The 26192-nt window shown below is 40.1% G+C and overlaps 1 protein-coding gene across 2 annotated transcripts in view; it reads left to right on the top strand.

The window, feature by feature from the left end:
- Nucleotides 1-15524, top strand: part of OPCML (opioid binding protein/cell adhesion molecule like) — a 1096360-nt gene extending 1080836 nt beyond the window's left edge. For both annotated transcript variants that reach the window (XM_032595036.1, XM_030333077.2), the window contains one exon: nucleotides 9836-15524. In XM_032595036.1, the coding sequence (XP_032450927.1) occupies nucleotides 9836-9936 (101 nt within the window). In that variant the 3' untranslated portion in view covers nucleotides 9937-15524. The remainder of the gene's footprint in view (nucleotides 1-9835) is intronic.
- The last annotated feature ends 10668 nt before the right edge of the window (nucleotides 15525-26192 follow it).

The following is a 26192-nucleotide window of genomic DNA, read 5'->3' as shown; positions in this document are numbered from 1 at the left end:
TGACAATAGTCTGATAACTATGAAATTTGTATCTTTATAACTTTCCTTAATTCTGAGCTACAAACCACTCTCCATACTTGTATGCACCATGGGAATCACAAATTCAATCTTTCTCAGACATGCCTCTCACTCAATTGTATACCTTGTCTTCTCACCTACACACTTTCACTAGAATCTGTCTGGTGGTTCTGACTTCTTCCTCTCCCTTATGTTTACACCTGGTACCAACTTGCAAGTGGGCCATGGCTCTTCTTCTGGACTGTGGGCTCACCATTCCATTCTCACTTACACTGGGGTGTGTGCCTTCCCTGAAGAGTCATGCTATTCTCTTACCAATTCCTGCGTGTTTGGTGAGCCCTTTGCCACTGTGGGGCCAAGTGACATTTCCAAAACTTAAACTGCACCTGTTTATGTCCTGATGAAAATTGCCTACAAGGAAAGAATGGCCTTGGCGTTTGTTCTTGCTGTAGGATCCACCCACCCTTATACTTCACGCTCTCCTACTTCTTTGTATGCACCCATCATGCTAGACCACCTGTGTCAGAATGCCGATCCTATTACATATATAAGACTTGGACCATGCTTCCTCATCTCTTCTCATCCATCAATCCATTTGGATTGAGTTACAAAGAGGAACAAAGTCCACAACTCCATACAAACAAGTAAATAGACAGTTACAGTAGAATAATAGAATATACTAAATGAAAAGGCTACTAACTATTGAGTGTCAGCCAGACATGTATTAAAGAGCTAAGAACACTTTGAGGTAGGTACTGTTATTATTCTCACTTCAAAGAAGAAGAGAACAGAGCTCAGAGAATTCAGGTGATTGGACCAAATTCTCACAGACAGGAATTCTACCACAGGAGGAAGTGGAAAGACCAGGTTTTGCATCCAGGTCTGTCTGATCTTAATCTCATGTTTCTTTCTAAACTATACATATATTATGTCTTCCAGGATGCTATAGGGTCACAGGTGGAAGCTTTTGCCCTCTTCTCTGATAAAACTGCACTTCTCCTTTAAGATTGTACTCAATGTTACCCCATTCATAAAGTGTTTCTGAGCCCCATTGAAGAATCACTTTTCTCTTGGGATTTCAGAGTAGCTTACACTTAGACTTATATCTTGTGTGTATTTTTTTTCTGCACTTACAGGATGCAGCACTGTATCTTGCAATGTTTTTTCCCCAGTAAACATTTGTCAAATTAACAAAACTTCCAGTCAAAGGGGGGAACCAATGGTAGCCTGTATACAGTGTGAAACTCAAATAGCCAAAGAAAAGCCTAATACACAAAAGGACTTGTGGTCTTCTCCTTCCAGGGAAGTCAAATTATTATTTCTCTGACACTCTCCCCTTGCATTCCAGCTTCCATATATCCTATTTGGAATTTAGGTATCCCTCCCAACCCTGGGTCTTCTTTCTGAGAGAGACTCTATTAAACATTGCATTTCACCATTTAGGAAGATGTTCATCAAGTGACTTCTTCTTGCAAAGACATCTAAAGCTGTACATATTTGTCCATTTCCTGTTGATAATAATGTATATGATTTTTATTTTTCAAATCCACAATTTAAATCCAGGTGGGAGGGAATGAGTCAGAGAGAAATACCAATTGCTTTTGGCTGATGACAGCAGCGTAATCATTTGTATTTTCCCCAACCTGCAAAATGTCAACATATTAGAAAAAAAATGCAGACATTTCACATTTCATTCCTGATGAGGTTCCTTGTTGTTCCCTCACACCCCACCCTCCTCTATCTGAATCATTGACATCTGGCTATTAGCCTAAGCATTTAGAACATAACACTGAGCATTCAGGGTGTGCTGATGTCAGCACACACACAAGAGCTTGTGGTTCAGCATAGACCAAAGTCTTGTCTCTTTCAAGTTTGTGATGAGCTGACAGATTGGAATTAACTTCTGATATTAACTTCTTCAGCTCTTGTCTTTGTGGTAAATACAAAACAGGGAATGCTAAAGAGAACAAAACAAAGATGGCTGCCTTTTTTGGCCTCTTTATCCACAAGTCTTCACTCTGTAAAGCCCAGTTAATCTTCCTTGTAAAACAACATAGTGCCATGTTTTCCACTGTAATTAAAGACAATGGAGGAAAAGTTCTCTTTGAAGGGGAATGAGGTGCCTTCATCAGCCAGCACTGCTGAAAATAGGTTCCTGTTTCACCAACAAGTGTAACACATGCATCCTCTAATTAGATTTCCTAGCTCCTCTTTTAATCACCAAGAACATCATTATCCTTTTGGTTCCTCATTAGGAAGGTCACCTAGTTCATATTCATACTTATAAAACCCATCCAAATTTCAGAACAAAACTGTATCTTCTTAGACTTCAGATACTTCATTGATCTCATTGTGCTATCACCAAGTTCAACTTGCCTGTGGGTTTTTTTTCTTTCTTTTCTTTTTTAATGTGATCACCCTACCATCTGCTATTTTAGTAGAATTACAGAGATACACTGTAATGTTGCTGAAGAACCATGCCATATTTTCATGGCAATCATGGAAAGGAAAAAAATAACAGTGACACCTTTCAGTACCTTTATTGCCATTTTTAAGCTTCAAAATCTCTTGCAAGGCAAGATCTCATCAGTAAGCTTAAATATATTTGAGAGGAGCTTTGTGCTGAGTTTGGGTACTTTGATTTTCAAAACCTGCTCCTCCAGAGGGTTATCATCCACCGCTTGAATGCGGCAGCAGTGTCTTTCTTCCAGAGCAGCTAGCTAGGCCTGTAGTCTGATTCTAGGTGAAGCCCTCAACCAAATTTGCTTTTTAAAAATCTAATATTTCATATTGAAAAGTTAACCACCCTCTCAAAAGTGGACTTTATTTTATTTATTTGTTTGTTTGTCTATTTCTTTATATCCTTCTCTGCTGAGCTTCACATCTGGCCATAAAATCTTCCCTCTGGCCCAGAGGGCACATGTCAATTGACCTCCATGCCATTTACCATTTCTTGAATTTATCTCTTGTTCATTTATGTGCTCTGTCTCTTCTTTCTATAATCTGAAGACTAAAGAATTTTTGTCTGCATATCTAGCACTAAGGTATTTTGTAGTTGTCATTGTTGTCATTCATAGTTTGGTTTGTGGCTTTGCATTATCATTAAAGCTTTTATTTTAACAACAGTTAGCATTGAAAGGGTGGAGAAAGGACTGGATCAGGGGAAAGGGCAAAAATCGACGTTCTCACTTCCAATTTATGCCTGAAAAATATTTAATTAAACCTGATATTTGTATTAACCATTCTAATTGAACTGAGTCATTGTTAACCATAAAAATGATTCCTTAAATGTGCCAGTTGCCCAGAGGGAGTTGGGCCTCTAAATACACTTGCTTCCCTAGGAAGCTTTAATCTATGATTTGTAGCCACTTCAGGTCTTTTAAGGAGAGACCAGGTCACTTGCTTGCTCACCATAGCCAAATTTGCTTTCAGCTCGTGTTTGACAGTTATCCTTGACAACCTAGGATTCCACAAGGTCTCTTTATTTGAAGCAGGATCCCCATAAAAGATCCTATTTTAAGGATCAGCTGTTACTGTCCTGGTTTTAATTCACCTCATATTTATTCATCCTTTACTTCAGTGATCTTATACATCATCTTTATTTTTTTTTTTTTAGAGTACGTAATTTGTTTATTTAAATTCAAGTAGTTAACATACATTGTAATATTGGTTTCAGGAGTAGAACCCAGTGATTCATCACTTACATATAATACCCAGTGCTCATCCCAACAAGTGCCCTCCTTAGTATACATCACTCATTTATCCCATCCCCCAACGCAATATCTCTCCAGCAACCCTCAGTTTGTTCTCTGTATTTTATTTTTTATTTTTTTTAATTTTTTTTTCAACGTTTATTTATTTTGGGGACAGAGAGAGACAGAGCATGAACGGGGGAGGGGCAGAGAGAGAGGGAGACACAGAATCGGAAACAGGCTCCAGGCTCTGAGCCATCAGCCCAGAGCCCGACGCGGGGCTCGAACTCACGGACCGCGAGATCGTGACCTGGCTGAAGTCGGACGCTTAACCGACTGCGCCACCCAGGCGCCCCTGTTCTCTGTATTTTAGAGTCTCTTATGGTTTGTCTCTCTCTCTGCTTTAATCTGATTTTTCCTTCCCTTCCCTACGTTCATCTGTTTTGTTTCTTAAACTCCACATAGAAGTGAAATCATATAATATTTTTCTTTCTCTGACTTATTTCGCTTAGCATAATACACCCTAGTTTCATCTACATTGTTACAAATGACAAGATTTAATTTTTTGATAGCTGAGTAATATTCCATATATATTATATTCCATATATATTATATTCCATATGTATACATATATGTATATGTATGTATATGTATAATATATATATACACAAAACCACTCTTCTCCATTCTATACATTTAAAAAAATGTTTTAGAGAAGTTGATTTTCTTGTCCAAAGTCATCCTCCTAGTGAGTACCAGCGTCAGAATTCAAATTCAGTTCTCTGACTATTGAATTAAATTCTCTTAATACTCCAACAGGAAGGGTATTATTGAGATGAAAGCAATTTTGGTTATTTGTTCCAAATGACTTTCTACTCAGAATCTGGGAGGATTTAAAAATTTTCCTTCCTTCCTTCGTTCCCTCCTTCTTTCCTTTTTTCCCCTTCCTTCTTTCTTTCCCTTTTTCAATTGTTTGTTGACTGATTTAGACTGGGAGAAAGGATATTCCAGGTCCTATTAAAGTATAAGCTTTGTCAAAGCACAGACTGTGTCTTTCTTTCTCTCTGAAAACAGAGACTGGCTCACATCAGCCTCCAACCAATACTTGCTGAGTGAATGGCAGTGGCTTTCTGAGGCTAGTGTGGGGTCCCTTACTCTTGCAAGGCTGATCCTTTGCCTTTGGACCATGCATGGAACTTGGCTTTGGACTTCTCCTATCATTCTGCTCTATGTCCCATATCTTTCCATGGTCCTCATGGTCAATGGCCTCTCTCAGCAACAAACCCCCAACTCAGGATCTCACCTCCTCTCTTTGTCACCAGCAAAACCACATCTCAGGTTTAACACACTTGGGAAAAATTGAAATGAGCCAATATTAGCCTCAACTAAGGAGTGGAAGGTAGCAGGTGTGGAGGCACCATAGTGGTGGTTACCATGATCACATGACTGGCTTGTACCAGGCACTATGCTAACCAGTCTGACTTTTTAATTATTCTGTAAATTCAGTATTATTACCTCTATTTTCAATAAGAAAAGTGAAAACTACCTTGTCTGAGATCACATAGCTGGCATGCCACAGAGTCAGGATTTAAATCCAAATTGGTCTGATTCCAAAGTTTCCAGGATTGGTTGCACTTTTATAGTGGTCATTGCCTTTATCCCAAAGGATATTTAGGGCTGCAAAGATGAGACAGCAAAGCCAAGGGGTACAGATGCATCTAAATCCTTTCTTAAATTTCATAGAAGATTTCTATTTTACCTGTGCATCCAGGGATTCTGTTCCTTAGACATTTGGTCCCATCTTTCTTTCAAACCTTTGTCCTTTATCCAAATGTATTTCAGGGTTAGTTTTTTGTAGTAGAACACATAATTGAAAATCTACCTCATGTTTCCAAACTCTGAATTCTAAGTTTGAGATAAGAACTAACTTTCTCCCTATTTCCACCAAGAAGAGGGGGGGGAGGAGGATGAAGAGGAGGAGAAAGAGGAGGAGGAAGTGAAAAGGAGGAGGAGGAAGTGGAGGAGGAGGAAGAGGAGGAGGGGAGGAGCAGGAAAGCACCATTTGAATTCCTGACCATGTTTATTGAAATTAATACTAGTATTACTTTGGATGCCAAGTATTTGGAGAAGTCCATGTAGCTGTTGTTACCTGAAAAAACCAAGTATAGGAAAACCATAGTCAGCTTGACATCTGAAGATGTGTGTTCAAGCTTTAGTACTACCACTGCTAGGCTCAGGTGAACTTTTCCTCCAGTAACATGCCCTTCCCTTAACAGATTCATTGAGCTAACATTTGCAAAAGCCTCCTACCAGCCTAAGGGACCAAACATAAGTCCTGAGTGATCATGGAATCACACCAATTAGCTAAACAGTGGTAATCTATATTAAAGCACAAAGAAGCACATCATAATCAGGTGAGTGGCCTCTGCAAGAGGAAACCCTAAGGGAGACACCCAAACCAAATGCTTTCTTCATTAATAGTAAAATGAGGGTTACTGTAATGATGATATTAAAAAAAAAAAAAAACAGCTCATAGCTGATGGCTTTTATTTCACATTCCTCGAACCTAGAGAGTGGTACACAGATGTGAGCCTCTGTTCCTGCTCTGAACAAGGTACAAGCGCCCTCCTATATGTCCCTCTACTGACATTTGGTCCAGCTACCAAAACTTTTTTTTTTTTAATTTTTTTTAACGTTTATTTATTTTTGAGACAGAGAGAGACAGAGCATGAACGGGGGAGGGTCACAGAGAGAGGGAGACACAGAATCTGAAACAGGCTCCAGGCTCTGAGCTGTCAGCACAGAGCCCAACATGGGGCTCGAACCCACGGACCGTGAGATCATGACCTGAGCCAAAGTCGGACGCTTAACCGACCAAACCACCCAGGCGCCCCTAACTACCAAATCTTAAATGTGTGCAGGATCCATGAGGAAAGAGATGCTAATTTTAATCTCCATTATAGTGGATTAGATTAACTCATTGGCCAGACTAGCTCAGCCACTCCTCATAGATTGATTGGCCAAAGGCAGTTTGGCGTTAAATTACCATATTGTCTGATATATAAAGCAAGGCTTATCACACCTGCTGAAGAGTAAAGCTCCTTGGAGCTGCATAGAAAATGTGGCCACAGAAAAGGAAGCCCTGGGGTCCAGGAATGTTTGGTGCCCTCTTGCTGTTTTAGGAGATGACATGCTGACGTGCAAAAAGCCACAGTAGTGATGGTTTTGTACCAACTGGAAAGGGCCATCTGGTTGCTCAGCGGCTGCCCCTTCTAGTACCAGATATAAATTTTCCATTCATACAATTACTCAAAATGCTAATAGGAGAAGAGCTTTAAAGGTCTCTGACCCCAACCTTCTCTACTTTTTTAGATGGTAGAACCAAGGCCAGAGAGGGGATGCCGGTCAGCTAGGGAGCAGCAGAGTCATACAGAGAAATTAGGTCCTCAGATTCCTCACCAGTTGTACTTACCAATTCATGTGGCTGTGGTCCTCAGAAAACATGCACAAAGGGTCATTTTCCACAGAAAGCAAGTCGAGTGGAAACAATCAAGGGTACAGGCTCTACAGAAAGAGTGACTCAATTCTAATCCAGCTTTATGTGTATAAGTTGTGTGACCATAGTGAGGTACTTAACTGTTCTGTTCTTTAGTTTCTCCATTTATAAAATGGACATGCCAGTAGTCCATAACTCATAGCCTTTTTGAAGATTAAATGAGTTAATATGTGTGTAGCATTTAGAATCCTGCTTGCAACTTAGAGAACACAATGCAAATGCATGTTACCATCATCATCCTAAGCAAGCTGAGCAGTCCCTATGTCTGCTAAGTCACACTCACAGTTTGGCTTCCACTCTACGGAACACTCAACTGAAGTTTAACTGTGGCTATAAACCCTCTGCCTGATCAGTAATGAACATCTTATTGCAACTGCCACACACCACCAGAAACATTCATTTCTCTTTATGATTCTGCCTCCTTCTCTCTCTGTACCTCACCCTTCATGCTTTGCCTTCCTCATATACTGTTTTTCTTTTCTGCTTTGTTTTAGCTATATCCCACCTTGTGCTGGTAGCATGGCATCTACAGAAATGCTTAAGTCCACTGGTAGAACTTGGAATAAAGTGATTCCTACACTAAAGATCTCTGTCTCTTTAGTGTGGAGCTTATTAATCTTTCAATTGTTTCTTAAGTTAATATCAGCATCATGAATTAGACAAAGATACACACAGACACATAGTTTAATGCATGTCCTCTCCATATATAACATTATTATTATAGTAAATATTATATTAAATATATAAATAACATATAAATAAGCATATAAATAACATTATAAATATTATAAAATATATTTGAAAGTTACTCTTAAGGAGACATATATATCTTACAAATCTATATTGCTCATTTTCTTATAAACTCATTTAAAAAATGTAAGTCTTTCATTTTTTGAAGAACACAATATAGAGAATTGCTTTGGGCTCCATCTTGGGCATTTTTCAACTCCGTACATTCTGTAGGCCAGTATGGCTCCTTAGGATATATGTCTTGACTGATGGAGCCTCCAGAGTCAGGCTACTTTTCATAAATATGTATGGAGCCTTCCTGGAGATGATAGCACTGGGCTTGTGACTGGATCCTGCCCTTTTTTGTGAATGCTCTATAAAAAAAGTGCACAGCAATATGAACCAGACTCTCAAACTAGCAAGTAAATGTGAATTTTTAGTCAATAGGAGAATTGTGTACATTGTAAATCAGAGGAAGGAAATATATCCATGTGAAAATCCGTGGACTGGGAACAGTTACATGCTCATTGCTAAAGTGAGGGGCCTGTACTTCCCAAAGCAAAAGGTTAGCATCAGTCCCTTCCTAGGCAAGGCAGGGATCTACACCATCATGCTGTCTTGAGACTCTGTACCAACTGTGCTTCTTAAAGTAATCATGTCTATTTCCAATAAGCCAATTTGCTTCTAAAAGGATCAGGGAAGTCCTGTCTTGAGAAGGTAAAAAAAAAAAAGCCATGCTTGTCTTGTCTGCAGCTCCCTTTCTTTGCCACTGGCTCTACAGGAATGACTCTTGATGGCTTCTCACCCCTGTCTTATACTCGATTCCATGTTCCCTGGAATCCTCTCTGCCTGCAAGCTACTGGTGTCTTGCTTATGCCTGCAGTTTCTTATGCTTTGCAAATAAAGGTGATGGAGGAATACAAAGGTGAATTAGATGCTGATCCATGTGCCCTGGGTCCTTGAAACAGACTAGGACAATCCCATTTCATGTGGTTTGTTTTCTCAAAGGTGGCAGATTAAGTGAAAGGACCAACACTTGTGACTCAATGGTCTTGTCTTACAGTGGAGCATGGATGACTCACTAGGGGCATTTAAAAGAGCCAAAGAGGCCAGGAGAAAGGGCAAAGGGAGAACTCTATCAGGCCACACCATTAGGTGGCAATGTGGACAGAATACAGAGTCTTTGTGACCTTTGGAGAGGCACTGCTACTGCTGGGATAAACCCAATCATAGTGTCTAAAACTCTAGAGTGTAACAATCCATTCTTCCTCAGCTACCTCAGGAGGAGCTTCCACAATACCTAAGTTATACAGGATAGAAAGTTGGCCACACCAACACATAGACTCCTGTTGCTCACAAAATGTTCCCATTCCTGTCTCCTCCTTTCCTCTACCTGCTTCTCTCCACTGTGGACCATCTCCCTCCCCTGTTTTGCTGCTCCCATCCCTGTCTGTTCTGGACACCTTTTCCATAGTTAGAGGTGCTGCTTATGGAGCAGCAGTCAAATCCTGCCATGCCACCTAGCTCTGTCTGCTATTCTAACTTTTCAGCCAATAGGCCTAATGACTGCCATTGCCTCCCTCTATCCCTTTTATTTTTTAAACCCCAGTCTTTGAGAGCAGGCTGTAGTGGTGGGTATGTGAGCGATTTGCCCCTTTGAGTTTCTAAATATTCCCAGTGGGTGCTTTCCATTTTTCCAGATTTCGAGGGACCAATGGTGGGAGGTGGGAGATGGGGGAATGCTCACAGAGAAGCATGTTTGTATATCTGCTTGTCAGGGAATAAGTATGGTATCCTTTGAGTGCATGCTAATGGGTCTGTCTCTCTTTCCCCTACACAGGGCCTGGAGCAGTCATTGATGGTGTAAACTCGGCCTCTAGAGCACTGGCTTGTCTCTGGCTATCAGGGACCCTCTTTGCCCACTTCCTCATCAAGTTTTGATAAGAAATCATAGGTCCTCTGAGCAACGCCTGCTTCTCCATATCACAGACTTTAATCTACACTGCGGAGGGCAAACAAGTTTGGGCTTCTTTTTGTTTGTTTCTGTTCTTCTTGTTTTTTTGGGGGGGAGGGTTGGTTTATTTGAGTTTTTCTCCAGTTTGAATGAGTGGGGTTGGGGGGATGGGTGGGCTGGATTCTACCATGTTTGGGGTAATCATTCATTGGTGTGTCCAAAAATGGAATCTATCCCTGCTACCTGGGCCCTTTCCTTTCCTCTGCTCCTCTCCCCATCATCATCACTACGAACCTCTCCTCCCCTAACACACCAAACCATAAGCTCCATTTGGGCAAAAAATGTGCCTCATGATAAACACCCTGAAGACACAACTTGACTTACAATGTAGTGCACAGCAAGAGTTATATCCAAGTGTCCTATTATCTGTGTCCTTTAAGCTTTGGGCCATTTTCTTTATTATAATGTACATATCCCTCCCTCCATGTTTACTATTATCTAATTACATTGGGGTTCACATCCTTTCTTTCTGGGAAGGTCTGAATACACCCATATCCATATATGTGTATATATACACATATATGGATATTCTTGTCACCTTCTCTCACCACTCTGTCCTATTCACTTGCTCTATCACTATGTGGGTTAGAGGTTTGGGGCTATTCACACAACCTAAAAGTAAAAGTTTAGAAGTCACTTGACCAAAAAAGAGGGGAAGCATTTTGACGACAGTACTTCTTTTTTAAAACTGCTAACTCATAAAACAAAATGATCTATGGATGACTGATTATTTAGGGCTTATCAAGCTATCACAGGAATCATATGGTTATCCATCTACTTGACTGTGTGACTTATCTCTCCCTCCAATTATCTACCCACCCCTCTTTCTCTGTAGCAATCTATTTACTCTATTTATCAATCTATCAATGTAATTATCCAACACTTCTCTATATTTCTTCCCTACTACTCACTATCAATTCATCACCATATTAATTTCTAATCATATTGTGTCTATTTCACTATATTCATTTCTCCTCTACCTTCAGCAGACACTGGCATCTTCAAAATTACCTATCAACTTTCATATGAAAGCCAATGGTCTCACAGGCTAACAGCATAGAAAAGCAATATGTCGTGGACTCTTTGGAAGGTGATATCCCATCCACCTTCCAAAGTAGATGCCATTAACAGATGGACCAAAGTAGCAATCTAAGGATCAGTCCCTCACCATTCCTGGAGTACTGTGTTTCCAAAAGCATCTTCTTGGGAAGCAGATCAGCCCTGGAAAGGCCTTGATCAGTGCCATGTTTTGTTTTGTTGTTGTTGTTTTTTTTTCCTTTCATATTTGAAGGTTCAAGATGCCAAACTTCATGTTTCCCTTGGTCTTCCAAGAAAGTGTGTGTCATAAACCTATGGGATTTACTCCATGGCTGGCTTTTCTTAATAGCAAGAACAGAAGAGAGGAAACACATATCTGTCTCTGCAGTGAAGAGAGAAGTCTACCTGTCTGAGTGCAATGAATTCAGCTATTGTCTCCTCCCTTTTCCAGTTTTGGTTTAATCTGTTTGAAAACTATCCAGTAAAAAGCTGATGAAAACCAATTACATGGCGGGTGTGTTGACAACTCTGGTATTTGTTTCAGGAAGCTCTTCTGAGCTGAGGGCACTTGAGCAACTGACTTAATTTCCAAGCACTTGATTAACACAACACTGCAAACAGGAGGGGAAAGTGTAAGTGACACACAATTTCCTCTGATACAGGCTGCTTCTCCAGTGGCTTTGGGGAAGAATGTCCTCAGTTTTCCATTTTCACAGCAGATCCAGCAGACAAACAAGAGCTAACCTGACGTTTATGCATCATTTCCTGAGACAAGAAAGATTCAGCCAACAAGGGTGCCTATAATCCAAAAGAATGGCATTGAAAACCATGCAAGCTTATGCCTCTCTTTACTCGTGCTGCAAGGACTGACCTTCTGAGATGATGAGAAAGGAAAGAAGCATCAACAGTGACTATCTCACAGACCTGCTCTGCCTCAGTGGGAAGCTTTCAGGTCCACAATCTAAAAAAATAATAAATATGAGCTTTATAGAGCTCCATTCCCTTAATGCTTAATTGATCTTCTGCCTCCAATATAAATGGCCTCTTTGTTTTGTCCATAGTGGCACATGAACATGACATACACAGTGGGGTAATATATACTTAGATATGTATGACATACATAGATACCTACATGTATACAAAGGTAGGTAGTCTTGGCATACAAAATGCTAGGCACTTTTGTAAGAGTTGGAGATGGTGTGAGTAAAATTAATATTACATTTGACAGCTATAAACAGACATCTGCATTTCCTAGTGAGCTGCCAGGAGCCAGATTCTGGGAATATAAATGATGTGCCAAAAGCAGTGTATTGATTCCAAGTTCCAGGGACAATCATGAGCAGACGCAAAGTCAGAATTAAAGGTCGGACATCAGTGTTTCAGATCTGTCATCACATTCTGCACCTGGAGTCAGGTTGGTGTCAGACATTGTATGGGGATTAAATTCATCATTTGAGTGTTCTACTGATAATAAATGTTACTTTGGAGTAAAATAAATGTGGAGGCTCTGGGGAGTAACACAGTGCTTGCTGTCTTGGAGAACACAATGCTTGAAGTGGACAAGCTATACATGTTCTTCATGTCAAGGGTTGTTCTAGAGGAAGGGACCCATCTTCCTCTGACCAGAAAGATCACCAGAACCTTTTGAACATGATGAGGCTGGGTCTCAGAGTCACTATGGAATTCTATGCTGCCCTCTTCCACTGGATACCAGGAAGCACCTCTGGTGTTTGCCTATTCCAACCATGTTTTAGAGGGAAAAAAAAATCCTACAGTCAATACTCATCTGTCTGGGATAAAGAAAATCAAGTAAATAAGTAAATAAACCAAGTAAATAAATGAAGAAAACTGGGCACTAGGAAAGAAAATGGCTCTTCTTCACTATAGACACACTCCAGCTTCTGTGTTGTTTGGGTTACTTTTGTGGGGATGGCTCCATCAAACAGGAGCTGTTACCCAACATTTGAAGTGTATAGAACATTAAATGCTACTAAGGACAATATCCACACTCACACATGCTTTTTCAGCTTCCAGTATGGAGGGTAGATGGATAATGCCTGTTGTGTAGATTTTTTTTTTAAGGTGCCAGTGCCAAGAATGGGGTAGAGGTAAAGAAGGAAGGTAAACAAAACTCTGAGCAACCTATAACTCTCCATGGGTTTTTCACATGGGAAGGAAACCAAATAAGACTTATCATCAGATTAGGTGTGACAAATTCAGCAATGTACTTACTCTGAAACCTTCCCCCTTCCTAAAACACAGTTAATATGTATTGCCACCAAAGTAATGCCAATGAATGAGCTAGTGTTAAGGCTCTGGTCAAGCTTGTTTTTCAGTAGTTTATTGTCAAGTGCCTGATACAGTCATCTGCAAGTCTAAGCAAATGTGTTTAGTTTTTTTTTTTTTTTTTCATTCTTGTTTTAACTGGGGGAGAGGGGACATTTAGGTGAGCAGTGGTCAAAACATGCACATATGTTATGCAGGGAGCATTGTGCACGGCTGTTCTACTGCAATTGTGCTAGCTGAAATGGAAGGAAAGTTAAGGCTTTCTATGAAAAATAGGTCTTGGTCTTTGTCCCCTGAAACCTATGTCTCATACTAGATGATACATTCCACAGGTTGGGCAGTTTTTCTCAAAACCTGGGTGGGAAGTGTGCTCCACTGGGTGGAAGTGGACTCCAGAAACTCCACAACCAAGGCTAAATTTAAGGGCCTGTTTCTGCATGGATCCAGTAAACTTGATTTCAACCTGGAGATGTTAACAAGTTCTCCTTATTTTGGAAGAACTCTTATGTGAAAAGAGCAGAGAACCTCCAAGTGGGCAGTCAACATCAAAGAAAGCTTATTATTGCCATCGCATCCAGAAATGGAATGCTCTAGTTTTGGTTGGTGCTTCCAATGCCAAAAAGAATGTTCTTTCCTCTGTAGTTGTGTATGGATGTCATCAGAGCCATGGGGAGAAAGAGGGTAGGAGTGGCTCAAGATAAGATGGATTATGGGGGGAGGTTATCTTTTCCAATTTGACCCTGAGTCCTCACCCGGAACCAGCCCACTTTCCCTTCCCACCTACCCACCCCCCCCCCCCACCGCAAACAAACAAACAAAAACTTATTATAGTAAAGTTTAATATATTTGAAATTAGGGAAAGGAGCATACAATTCTTCTTGTTGGCAAATTTACTTTTTTGTCCTTTTCTCCAAGAGCGAGGATGTTTTGGTTTTGTTTCACACAAGTTATATTCCTAGAAATTTACACCCAATTGCCTCTTCTACCATCCAGAGCTTCCCTTTTGGTTTTAAGACAAATAAGTTTGAGCAGTTGCAGTAAAACTTCACAGGTGTGTAACTAGGAAAGTAACATTTTCAAAAGATACCATATGATGAGGACTCCTAATGATCACTAAAAGCAAACAAATAAAAATGCCACTCTCATTTCCCTCATTTCTTACTTTAAAGAAGAGAAGTAAATGAAAGGAAAAAGAAACAGATTTGCAATTAAAAGATAGGGCAGAATGACAGAGCTGAACCAGTGCAATTGAGCCTTCAGGTGCAGGAGCCTCAGAGTCCAAGGGGATGTGGAGTGGACTTAATTAGGTGCCATTGTCTTCATCCTAAAAGTAAGCAGCTAAGCCTCATTTCCAATATTTTAAAGAGATTCCTTTTTGTTTCTTTCAATGGTGCCCTTTTAAAGGCATACAATTGTTCCATGCCACTGAGTGGAGAAAGAAAGATTGTGAACCCTCTACTATCCTTCTAGGGCCGCATTCTACATTATTGGAAGATTTATAAGGATATCAATAATAGCAATGATAAGTAATAATAGCTGCCCTTGTGTTAGTTAAAGGGAGCATTTTTAATCATTCAAAAATTTTTGTGACCTGTAAAGTGCAATTGTGAGGAATGTGTGGGTGTACGAAAATGTATCTGTCAAGTTCAGAGTCCTTTAGATTAAAAAAAATATATATATATGACTTATCAATGGTGCCGTTATAGCTGTGTCAGACAATGGGTGTGCCCATTCTCACAATTATCCTTAAAACAAATCTATGTTTAAATGCTTTAAAAATTATCACATGATACAAGAGTATAACTTCTAGAGTTCTTTTTCTTTTATTTTCTTTCTTATTTTTTCCATCAAAAATCAATGAAGACTTGATTTCTGTCAATAATTGTATTAAGGGTGAATATACTACCTGAATTTTGTGCATGTTACATTGTAGTTGTAACCTTTTCTAATTCAGGATGAATACGAGATGGTTGTGATTGTGCAGTGTATCAATAAAGTTCAAAGAAATTTGTAACATTTGGGGGGTTATTTATTAGGAAATCTTGTTAAGTATCCAGGAATGGAGAAAAACAGGCTATGCTTTTCCCATATGCTTCTCCCATATGTGTGCTTTAAGCTTTGGGGAGTAGATGCAATCAGAAAACTGAGTAGCCTATTTCTCTGTCTCTCTCTCTCTGTCTCTCTCTGTCTCTCTCTGTCTCTCTCTGTCTCTCTCTCTCTTCCACACACACACACACACACACAGAGTAGAAGGAAGTCTAGGCACTTTGCATATTATACCTATATATTTGAATATCTATGCCATTTACAAATAATAGAAAATGTAACTGCAGCCTCAAAGTCTAAATTATGTCTTGACCTAATCTAAAATGAAATCAATAGAGAAGTTGCAAGAAAAAAAATGACACTCCTTAACAGTTCCTGTGACTTGATTCCACTGAATCATAACCGCTTTGACAAGAGTACATATGTAGAAAATATGGTGGCTATGATGTGCATTTATTCTTAAGAGTGTATGTAATTGGATTGATTGTTTCTCCATCTTAGGTTTTTACTATAGTATACATATGGGAAATAGCATAAGAAAGGGATCGGGAGAAGAAGCTCCCTTTTTCTGATTGTCTTTTCTAAAACATCGTTCTCGTTCAACAAAACTCCAACACCTCTATCTTCATCGCTTGTCCATCTGCTTTTCTGAAGGGATGGCTATTAACCTCTTTCTTACAACTCAGCTTCTCATCAATCATTTATACATCAGCTAACCCTTCCTAATTCTGCCATTAACTATGTGATCTTGGACTGGACACTTGACCCTCCTTTTCTTTGACTCCTCATCTGCACCACTATTGAATTGATTCTTGTTGGTATGTTCTATTTCAAAATTTTTAGGACAGTTTTTATTTCTCATTCAGCCATTGGATTTCTCAAGACTACCCCACATGAAGCCTAGGGCCAATGTCTAACTATGGTTTTGAATACAGCAGAAAGTGTGTTAAAATTCTCCAGTTGGCTTTACATCTTAGCTAGCTCCTCTGGCTATGACCCTGAGCTAGATTTATGAGGCTTATTTCTTATTGGGTTCATAGGTAAACAATGGGTCATTCCTAACCTGTTAAAACTTAGTCTCACCCAGGATGCCTGGGTGGCTCAGATTAAACATCCGACTTCAGCTCAGGTCATTATCTCACAGTTCTTAAGTTTGAGCCCCACATTGGGCTCTCTGCTGACAGCTAAGAGCCTGGAGCCTGCTTCAGATTCTGTTTTCCCTCTCTATCTGCCCCTCCCTACTCAAGCTCATCCTCACTCTCTCTCTCTCTCTCTCTCTCTCTCTCTCTGTCTCTCTCTCTCTAAAATAAATCTTAAAAAAAAATTAGTCATCCCAACAGAAGATGGAGCACAGATAGCTTGATAAACTAGGTCATGTTCTTTGTAAATTAAAATACCAAGAATATGGTGGTACCAATGATTTAGAGTTTCCAATTTCCTCGGACTCATTGTAAAATTATGACTTGTCAAGGTAACAAATTCCAGTCCCCCTTACCATCATAATACCTTTAGTGCTACCCTTTCCCTTCTCCTCTTTCTTCCTCCTTTTAATCATCCTCTTCCCATCCACACCTGACCATCTCCTGCTTCTGTTCATACCACAGCATTTACCCATCTATTGGCTCTCCTGCTGAGGCATAGACATTCATTGGTCTTTCATTCCATCTGGCCACTCAGTTCCATCAGTCTTCTATGTACCAATTTATTCTTCCATTAGCAAACCATTCATCTCTTTATTCATATATTATCTCCCCATTTATCTAACTCCTATTCTATCTATATACTCACGAAACTCCCTAATATTACTATTCTCATTTATTTATTTAAACCATGTATATTTCCCTTACCTGTCAATCCATCCACCAAGATTTCTCCAACTAGCCTTTGGCAGACATACCTATTTACCAAGCCACTTCAAGGTAATGAAAATCTTTGCTGCTATCTATTCATTCTGCAAGGGAGCCTCTATCTAGTTATTCTTAAGCTCGGCAGCTAAATTATTGGATACATTTTTGTTATCTTCACCCAAAATACACCCTATGAAAAACATATCTACAGAGAAGGGCTTTAGTAAATATATTAAGGGCATACTTTGTTCCTATCAGGATATTTTACAGTAAGAAAAAAGATGGAGAATTGGGAGCTGAGTGGAAACACCCAGATGAGTAGACATCGATGTTGAATTTTCTAACACTGGGAATGCAGTCTTGCAATGAACATAACAAATGGCTGAAGACAGGAGAGATCTCAACTGGCAATTCTGCCTTCTTTTTTGTTTTTCTGTTAAATAATTTTGATGAAAATGGTGGGGGGCGGCATTAATTGGTACCAAATCTTATCAGCTTTAGAAAACAAAAGTTTCAAACTAAAAATGATGCTACTTTCATGGAACATGTTCATTTGATCAGTAGGAAATCTTTTTTTTTCTTAATTTTTTTTCCATTTATTCATTTGTTCATGCATTGCATTTAGTGAAGAACTCCCTTCAAGGAGCTCACATCTAAGATATGGAAACAGCTATATGAAGAGAAAATTACAGTATAATATTGCAAGAATTATAATACAGATATGAGAAAATGAGTATAGCAGAAGCAAATATTGGGAAGTGATTAGGAAGCTACTTTTATCCCCCAAGGATGAAAAGCTGAGAGGTAGAGAGCTCCTATAGGCAGTGGATGTGGTGAACAGATCTATTAATACAAAAATAAATGGGGTACCAGGGCCAGGGCACATTCAGTGTTCAAGATTTTATTGATAGAGTGAATGATATCAGTTGGATAAATGAATATCATGAAAGGCATTCAACTATAAATGTCCAAAGGGCCACACGACCCAATTGGTGAGAAAGTTAACAAAATTTCCCAGAGAGGGAGACGGACCACCTATAATGTCAATTCTGGTTAGAATATAAAGTTTTGTTCCCACATGGGATTATTGAGCATATTGTCTTCCATTGGATCTCAAAGCTCCACGATACTTTCTGGTGGGGACAAGAGGAAACAACAACTGTGAGTACGAGCATAGCAGAAACTTGAAGGGTGACAGGCAAAGATAGTGTGAACTTGCTGAATAGTTTCCTCTAAACTGAGTTCCTCAGGACAAGACTTTCCTAGAACTCTAGGATTTAGGATGGAATACCTGGCTCATTTGCATCTAAGTGTTCCACAGCAGCTCTTATTTCAAAAGTAAGAATAGTTTACTGTTTTTATCTCTTCACTATTTGCTATATCCTGTGAGATGCATTTTCTTTTATTTAGTTTATATGCTCAAACCATGTATTTTCTCTTCAGAGACATAATGTGTTGTAGTTTGGGGGAACTTCTTTTACACTCTGACATCACAAGTTACAAGGTATGTGGCCTTGGACTAATTTCTTATCCTCTCTGGGCTTCAGACTTATCTTTATTAAGATGGTGGTCATCATATCTACCTCAGAAGACTGACTGGGACATTATTGGGTGTGAGTAGGTAAGGATGTTCAAGAAGTTACATAGTAGATATTAGTTGCAAAATAAATAATCCCCTTTTCTTCCTATTCTTCCCTCAGGCTTCCTTCAATGCCCTCACTTCCCTGAGCTCTTTATAAAATATAATTTCAACTGTGTTTGCTTCTTTCAAAAAATTTAAATTATATTTATATGTTAGTTTTTAATTTTTTTAACATTTTATTTTATTTTTTGAGAGAAAGAGACAAGAGTGTGAGCATGGGAAGGGGAGAGAGAGAGGGAGACACAGAATCCAAAGCAGGCTCCAGGCTCTGAGCTATAAGCAGAGAGCCCAATGTGGAGCTCAAACCCATGGACATGAGATCATGACCTGAGCTGAAGTCCGATGCTCAACCACCCAGGTAGCCCTATGTATTACTTTTTTTATTGAAGTTTAAAAAGGAGAAACAAACTCTCTGAGTCCTAGATCACTCAAGGATGTAAACCTAGAAAGTGGAAAGATTTTTGGTAGAATCCCATGGGAAATTTGAAAAAAAAAATAGAGAAAAACTTAAATTCCAATCTAATAAATATGTATTGGAAAGCAAATATATGGCAAGTACAAAGGATGCATGTAGGAGAGACAGAGTGTCTATCTTCAAGAAGGTCTAGGTCCAGTGGAGGATTTAAAACTATAGCACAACGTAGTAGGTGTTGTTCAAGGCTGGAGGTGCCCAGCAGAGAGCTCATAACCAGACACTAGGGCTACACATGCACTTTCAGAAATGATTTATGAAGGAATAGAAGAAAAGCTAAGAAAAGGGAAGGAAAGGGAACAAGTGAGTCATACAGAGGCTCATCCTTCCTTGATGAACCAGTGCAGGCATGAGAAACATAGTAGTCAAGAAAATGCAAGTGCAGATTATCTCAAGACAGTTGAGGGCAAAGGTTAAATGGCAGGAAACAAGGTAGAATGAATATGTAAGGGTGAGATTCTTAATAAATTTACAAGAAATAATTAGATATTGGGATTTGTCCTAAAAAAGAGGAAGAGGAGACAGAAGGATTTCATCAGAAGAATGACTGAATTGGGTGGCAATTTGGAAAGCTTGCCATGACAGAAGGGTCAATTAATGTTTGTTGGTCACACTGGCAAGGAAGACACAAGTTAGAGGCAACTGAAATAATTTAGGTGAGAAATAATGAAGAGTAAGAAGAAGCAGGCAAGTTGGGATGATTTTTAAGGGGTGAATCAGAGGGACTAGATACATAGGGTGATTGGGTATGTGAAATATGGGGAATATTCCAGGTTTCCAACTTAGCCAATTAGGTGGAAGATAATACCATTCTATGATGCTAAAACTTAGGAGGGGGATGTTCTAACCAGTTTTTGATACATCCATTTTCAAGCACCTTTAGACCCTCCAGGTAGAGAGGTTTAAGCTCTCTCAGCGTTTTCCTGAGCCATCTAATTATATCCATCATCATCAACAAGGGATGCTTGATTTCCTTCCTGTGCCTTCCACTTTAATTCCATAGGAACTCTAGCTCCTTGGATAATCTGCAACTCATTCTGATCCTCCATTTTCTCTGTATCCTGATTTTGTCTTACAAAGGTACTGTTTTTGTTGCTTGTTGTGATGGAAGGGTAGAGAGTAGTTCTCTGATTAGGCAGCCAGGAAGTAACAGATGATTTAAGCAAGGAAGGGAGGAAATGGCACAGCTGTCCCCCTACCCAGATGGGATTTGGCACTTGTCAAGTCTATTGCAAAGGGCCAAACCACTATTCACTGGAAAACGAGAGAATGTTTGAACGTGTTTTATTACAATTCATCTGTTATGTTACAGTGAGGCAAGTCCTCTTTGTGTTATCATATCATCTGATGCTCAGTTGCTTGCAAACACATTTCAGAAAGGTTCTTAAGCTTTCAAACCTCATCAGAGAGCCACTGTCAAGAGGAATACATTCTATTTGAATGACTTGAGGATATAGATATAATTCTACCTCTGTTCAATTTTTTCCCCAATGATCCCAGAGAGGCCCCCTAAGTCTGGGAAGGCTGCACCTCAACAAAAAGCCATTGGTGTCTGGCTGCATCTCACAGCAGCATGATTCTGCAGGTGGGTCTATCAGTGTATGACAACACAGAGCCGTGTGAGTTTGCACCCATCTGTACATGCTGCTCTGAGGTGAGGCAGCAGATCTGCAAGCAAAGAAGAACTTAGTTTAAATCCTAATTCTCCCTTAGACTAGTCGTGTGCCTATGGGTTTATAGCACAACCTTTTGCAGGCTTGGTTTTACTCATCCACAAAGTAACATTAGTAACTATGCCATGACACTGCTGTGAGAGGTGTATGATAGAGTACAGTGGGGAAGTACCTGGCAAGTTCCTGGCCTGTAGGTGCTTGACACAAAGAAGTCGCTGATAAGTGAATTCTCTTCATTCACCCTCTGCTCTGTCTTACCACACTTACCACATATGATGGCCAGAAGGCATAGTGTAAGGGATGGTTCTGCTTAAATATCATTCTCTGATTTTGTTGTTGTTGTTGTTGTTGTTAAGATCACATGAAATAAAACTTGTAGAGTGCCTAGAAAAGTATCTAGCTCCTTAGTGTTAAATAGTAGACATTTCCTTCTCCCCTTTCTCCTGTGCCTCCATGCCATCACTAGAGTGTCAACAATCCAACTACAAATGCACAAAGGATGTCTCTTAACTCCCTGATGCCTGGACCCTGTGGGGTGTGGGGTACTTTCCGGGTTCGTTGTTCCTGAGGAAGAAGGCAGGCTGGCACTACCCAAGGAGCCTACTCCTGTGCTCTTGGCACCGTTCCCTGTTCCGCGGCTTTGCAAGGATGGTTGCTCTGGTTACAAGACCAGATTACTTCAGTTTCTGTCTCTTCATGGGTAAAGGTCTCAGGGGAATCCGCTTATTAGAGAAACCGTTGCTGTGTGGTTAAGTCAGTGAGGACAGTAAAGAGACTCATCGGAGGTTCTCACATACAAAGGCACCAGTTCTCTTGATGAAGCCAGGGTTCCAGTCTCAGTACTGCAGCAGGCAGCTTAGACACCCCCATTTGTGATTTCTCCCTGTCTGTTATTTTCCACCTCGTGCGACGGTGCCTCCAGTACCTGAGTTAGTCTGCTTGTTTGAATGTGTCCCCTTTGATGTCAATTCCTTGTTGAGTTACTCGCAGAATTCTCTATTGTCCCTGCCTTGCTCTTTCCTGTACTGATCTGTTCTGTGGGCAGTTTCAGCACTGCTCAACCGGTCCCCCTCCCTCCTCTTAATTCTTACCTTAAGGAACTTGTAACTGCTGCAGAAGAGAATAAGACAAGAAGTGGAAGGTTCCAGGGGGGGCGAAGAATACTGTCTTGTGAATATGCTTTTTGTTTTCACACAGTGCAGTTCACAGGTTAATGATATTTTAGCAGACCCATTCCTTGTACAATAGCATTACAACAGCAGCAATGTGTGCACAGGGGCAGACAGCAGGAGGCAGAGCAAGGGCAAAAAGCCTCTAACACTGATATTTGTATTGAAATCACACAAGGAGCTGGGAGCTTTCACATATACTAATTTATATAATATGCAAAGCAACCTCAGGAATGATGTATTATCCTCATTGCAGCTCAGAGGCACAATGCTGGAGATCAGCAGGGTTAGGAATCCAATGCAGGTCCATTCGATGTCCTGCTGCATGCTCTTTCCAGTTCAACACCAAAATGCCCCCTCCCCCATTCTCAGGCTTGACCCCATGTTCCTAAATGCACTGGAATCTATTTACTGAACCCAAAAGCAGGGTTAGGTCTTTTGTAAGTCTACCTTCTTTGTGAGCTTCCATGATCAAAGTTGAGGGGGTTCTGTCTCATGTAAAAAATGTCACTGAGTCCCTAGACAATGCCCTGTGATCTTCAGCACTGACCCTTCCCACTTTTCCATTGAGGAACAAGCACGTGGTAGTGTTGGCTTATGTGTGTCTGACCCTAAACTATGCACAAGTCTGAGAGTAACAGAAAAGCAACATGTAGGAGGGAACTATAAATTGTACAAAGAACTGAGGAGGGAATGTAATTCCAGGCTCCAACTATATGATACAGTGTCATATAAGTAAGAAAGAGTAGCTTTTCTTGGTTATCCAGTTTGGATAAAACAAGAAAGATCCACAAAAATCTGCCTAGGAAGGTAGATTATGGACAATGGAATATAGACCCTATTCAGTCAAATACGACTCCATTCAAGCAAATGGGAGCCATTGACTTTAAATAAATATAAATGGATATGTCTATGTCTAAATGTCTCTCTCTCTCTCTCTCTCTCTCTCTCTCTCTCTCTTACTTCCTCTCCTTATCTATCATCCTTCATCATCCTCCATGAACCTAATTCAGTGACAACAGGTCATTTATGTCTTTGCAGTTTCCTAAACATGTACAACAGTGTCTGGCACATGGTAAACTCAGTGTCTATTGAATGAGTGTATCTATGGCTTTTGAGTTGAGAAATACCATGAACAAAATGTTCCTGTGAGCAGAGGCCTGGTAGAGATCTGCTGGGAAGAGTGAAAGAGTGTCAACACTTGTAGGGTGGGGAGTAGGGGAAGTAGAGAACTCTGTGTGGTCCATATTTATGATCATGAGTGTGTGCTGTAGGAGGTAGTCATGGGTTGGAAAGGAACTTACAGATATGAAAGATATTGAGAAGGGAGAATCCATTGTTTTCATCTACATTACTTCTTGTCTAGAGGGAAATAGAACTGACTAGAAACAGGTAATTTATTTATTTATTTATTTATTTATTTATTGCTTGTTTTGTTTGTCTTCAATGGCAATACTAATCTTAAGTTTTTATAAGTGTTCACGTTTTAAGCAGCTTGGGTCCCACCATTCATACTTTTCTGACAAAGCATATACACATTGGAGGCCAGTGACTTATCCTAGGTCTCACAAGTAGTTAGCAACCAGATTTAGAACTGGTGTTCAGGTTCCCTGGTTACTGTTCCTTTCCTGGTCATCTCTCCTCCCCTGATCTGCTTCTGTTGTCACTCTAGAAATGCAGTGTCCTTGAACCCTATCTCTTGCTCACGGGAAGTCCAACTTCTATTTCCTCAATGTATTTTTCTTCTCAGTCACACGTAAGCCCCATGACCCCCAAAAGGGGAACATATGCTCCACTCTCATTTCCATTCAGTTTATACTGCACCTTTGTATCTTAATTAAACATTAGGGAGAATTCAATAGGAGTAGAACATTCAACTGGCCTCACTTCTCACGGAATATCATGAAAAGGGCAATGCAGGGAGGAAGCAGATTGGATTTCAGCCTTTGGACCAGTGGATTCCTAATATCCATGCCCTCCTTTAAAGAGCATCTACAGTGTGCCAGCACCATACAAAGTCCAATAAAAAATCTAGTGGTATTAAATGTGGTCCCTGCCTCCTGGGAGCTGAGGCTAGAATTAGGAGGACCACAAAAATTGATGCACAAATTCATATCATTAAATCTTTCAGCAGTGAGGTGCGGTTCTCACAGGTCACATCCCACTGGAAGAAACTCCGAAGAATGATTAAATCACAGAGAGTACTTTAGATGAATAAATGCCTTACTTTTCTATACATAGGCTCTCCCACCTAGGCAAGCTCAGGGAAGTCTACCTTAGGGAGTGAAACTAAGAAGGAGGGCTAATCCCCTTCTCTTCCCCACCTAATCCTAACAGTAGCCCTCAGGGCTCCATTGTTCTCTCCTAAACATTAAATAGCACTCACAGAACAGAGGGAGGTCCAGGGACTGGAGTGGGTGAGCACCCAGCTGCTGCCCTGTCCTCAACAGCCACATCAGTAAACAGCACCACAGCAATCAATTTGGCTTTTTTGATGAAGACAAAACCATAGAGGAAAACCATTAGAAGAGGTAATAAAGGCCCTTCTTGTACAGTTAATAGAGAGCCTCCTGGATGGAACAAGCCCAGCTGTTGCTGCTGAAAATTTACTTCTGTTTTCAAGTTCAAATAAAGCCTAAAACATTATCTTCGCGGGAATTGATTTTACGTCTTCCAAACACATATGCCACCTTAATTGTGATTTGTGTGATAGTTCAGCTGCTGAAAGCTTTCGTTTATCTCTACCTGGTTAAACAACTTTAAATAATAACAAGTCAATATATCTGTCTATTGACCAGGGTTCTTCTTGCATCCCCACAGCATACTGTTGACGAAGAAAAAGGTGTTTAACCCTTCATAGCCCCAGAATCTGTCTTGCATCCATTTCCCCATGCTCCTTTAAGTGGAGAGATATAATCGTTTAACAAAGGAAATGAACAGAAATATGCAGGACCTGCTCTGATATACTTTCTCTGGCAGAGGCTGGTTTTTCTTTTGATAGTTTGTTTTTTAATTTGTTCTCTTTTATTTTAGCCTCAATACATTCATTAAAAGAAAAAAATTCTGATTTTTTTCAAATTGATTTCCTCATTCATTTTAGTTACAATGTTTTGGCATTGAGTTCATGGAGAGGATATTAAAGATAGCAACTTGTTTTGGAAGACCCACCTAAAAAAAATCCATGGGTTCTCCATAGTGTTTCTTATAAGATATACTTTTTTTATAGGGGTGCTTAATGGTAGATAAAGTAGGGTGAGGAGGTGAGGGCAAAGGGGGTTATTTTATTCACATGAATTTAAGCCTAGAGTTCTTTGGAGATTTGAATAATTTGGTGATAATGGTGGTGATGGAGTAAAGTTTGGGGGTGATATATATATATATATATATATATATATATATATATATATTATGAGCTAAATCACTTGTCAGCCAATAGGAAGGTAAGAATGGAGCAGGCCAGGAACATGAGAGCTCATCTAGCCCATGGGCAGAAAGTAGCCAGTAAGTGGCTGTCCCCCTTTGCAAGGGTCAGCAGGCTGTCCTCTGTTAGTGGTGTCAAGGGCCAATAATGAAAGGGTTGGAGTCTGTCTTTCCCCAAGCTGTCCCAACATTTCAGTAGGTGGCAAGGAGGGGCCCTGCCTGAATCCCTAGCTCTCCATGGAACTAGAATCCCCAGCTCCTCCCCCTAGGGTTGGTCTTGCTTCTGTATCACAAGCAAATAGGGAGTGTATGTGGACAGGAGGTGATGAGATTTCACATGCATCTGGCCTGTTGGGAAAAGCATTCTGGTGTCAGCCCAGCATGAGGGTGCAGGGAGGACCAGCATGAAGTTTCTTCCGGGGGAGAAAGAAATGTAAATCAGACAAAACATACCATCCTTAGGTAGACTGTCCTGGGTATGGGAGCTGGAGGGAGGCTGCTGGTAGCAGTGGGTGAGTTTAGTATTAATTTGTTTGTTGAGGACTCTTTTCAAATTTTCACAAACTCTATTTTAGAGCTTTGTTTTTGTA

Source organism: Lynx canadensis, chromosome D1, assembly GCF_007474595.2.
Source record: "Lynx canadensis isolate LIC74 chromosome D1, mLynCan4.pri.v2, whole genome shotgun sequence".
Classification (NCBI taxonomy): Eukaryota; Metazoa; Chordata; class Mammalia; order Carnivora; family Felidae; genus Lynx; species Lynx canadensis.
This window is presented reverse-complemented; position numbering and strand designations above follow the sequence as displayed.